The sequence below is a fragment of the Geospiza fortis genome, unplaced genomic scaffold (assembly GCF_000277835.1).
Source record: "Geospiza fortis unplaced genomic scaffold, GeoFor_1.0 scaffold135, whole genome shotgun sequence".
In the NCBI taxonomy this organism is placed as follows: Eukaryota; Metazoa; Chordata; class Aves; order Passeriformes; family Thraupidae; genus Geospiza; species Geospiza fortis.
The window spans coordinates 261,327-262,771 of NW_005054646.1; the positions used below are offsets into that span (position 1 = coordinate 261,327).

Genomic DNA, 1,445 nt, shown 5'->3' on the forward strand with positions numbered 1-1,445 from the left:
GGCTCCGTCCCAGCGTGGTGCTGGGGGTCCCTGTCCCCCTCCCGGGCCAGTTTGGGGTGCCCGGTTCGGGGTGACCCTCGGGGCACCGGGGCTCCCTGCCCCGGCATGTCCTTGCTGGGGTCTCCTCCCGGGTTCCTCCCCCAGCAGTGGGGCTGCGGCTTCCTCACTGCTCCTCTTCCCCGTGCCCACCATGAGGTGGCAGGAATGGGGTGGCAACGGTGGGGACAGGGACAGGGACTGGGACCCCGTGCCGTGCCGTGCCATGCTGTGCCGTGCCGTGCCAGGCTGCGGCTGCCTACGTGCCAGCAGGCTGGACATGCGACCTGCCCTGGGCCAGTGCCCAAAGCCAGAGGGAAGTGGGACAGGAGAAGCGGAAAGAGGAACGTGGTGCATGCAGGGACAAGGCAAGGGGACAGCTCTGTCCCTCAGTATCCCTTCTGCCATCTGGGCTGGGACCACCTTTGGTGTTCCTGGGAAGCCATCGGGCACGGGGCTGCTCCTGACACTGCAGGAAGGGATCAGGAGAATTCCCAGAGAATTCCCATGTTAGGAGGGATGAGAGGGGGCATGGAGGGGCTGAGCCCCTCGTCAGCTACCACCAACCTCCAGGCAAGGAGCCAATGTGGCTGCCTGGTCCCATCATGATCTCCATGGCCGTGTTGGCTGAGCTCAGCTGTGCCAGCAGGGCAGAGCTCCCCAGGACCCCACTGCTCACCATGGGATGATGCCCAGTGGGGACCACGGCCAGGGATGCTCTGGCTGGGAGCTGATCCCCATCCCCAGCCCCTGTGTCCTGACCGGGCTGTGTCCCACAGGGTCCCTGGATGCCACGGAGCAGGATGGGCACCACGGCCGTGCTGCTGGCCCTGCTCCCCACGGCCACCGCGCAGCCCACGCCGCCCCCGGGCTGCGGCCACGACCTCTCCTCCCTCTACTACAACCTCTGTGACCTCTCGGCGGGCTGGGGCATCGGGGTGGAAGCAGTGGCCAGCCTCGGCGTGGTGACCACCTTCGTGCTCACCATCGTCCTGGTGGCCAGCCTGCCCTTCATGCAGGACCACCAGAAGAAGAGCCTGGTGGCCACGCAGGTCTTCTTCCTTCTGGGCACCTTCGGCCTCTTCTGCCTGACCTTCGACTTCATCGTGGGGCCGGATTTCTCCACCTGCACCTCCCGCCGCTTCCTGTTCGGCGTCCTCTTCGCCATCTGCTTCTCCTGCCTGCTGGCCCACGCCGTGGCCCTCAACTTCCTGGCACGGCGCAACCGAGCCCCGCGGGGCTGGGTGACGCTGGTGGCAGCCCTGTCCCTGGCCTCGGTCGAGGTCATCATCAACGCCGAGTGGCTCCTCATCACGGTGGCACGGCACGAGGGTGGCCCCGGGGACCCCTGCCAGCTGGCGGGCGCCGACTTCGTCATGGCGCTCATCTACGTCATGGCCCTGCTGGTG

At 67.3% G+C, this 1,445-nt stretch overlaps 1 protein-coding gene across 1 annotated transcript in view; it reads left to right on the plus strand.

The window, feature by feature from the left end:
• Window positions 1-820: 820 nt before the first annotated feature.
• GPRC5C (G protein-coupled receptor class C group 5 member C) overlaps window positions 821-1,445 on the plus strand; it is a gene marked incomplete at its 3' end in the record, with an annotated part of 1,945 nt that continues 1,320 nt past the window's right edge. The window contains 1 exon segment of the mRNA XM_005430531.3: window positions 821-1,442. Within this exon segment, the coding sequence (XP_005430588.3) occupies window positions 825-1,442 (618 nt within the window).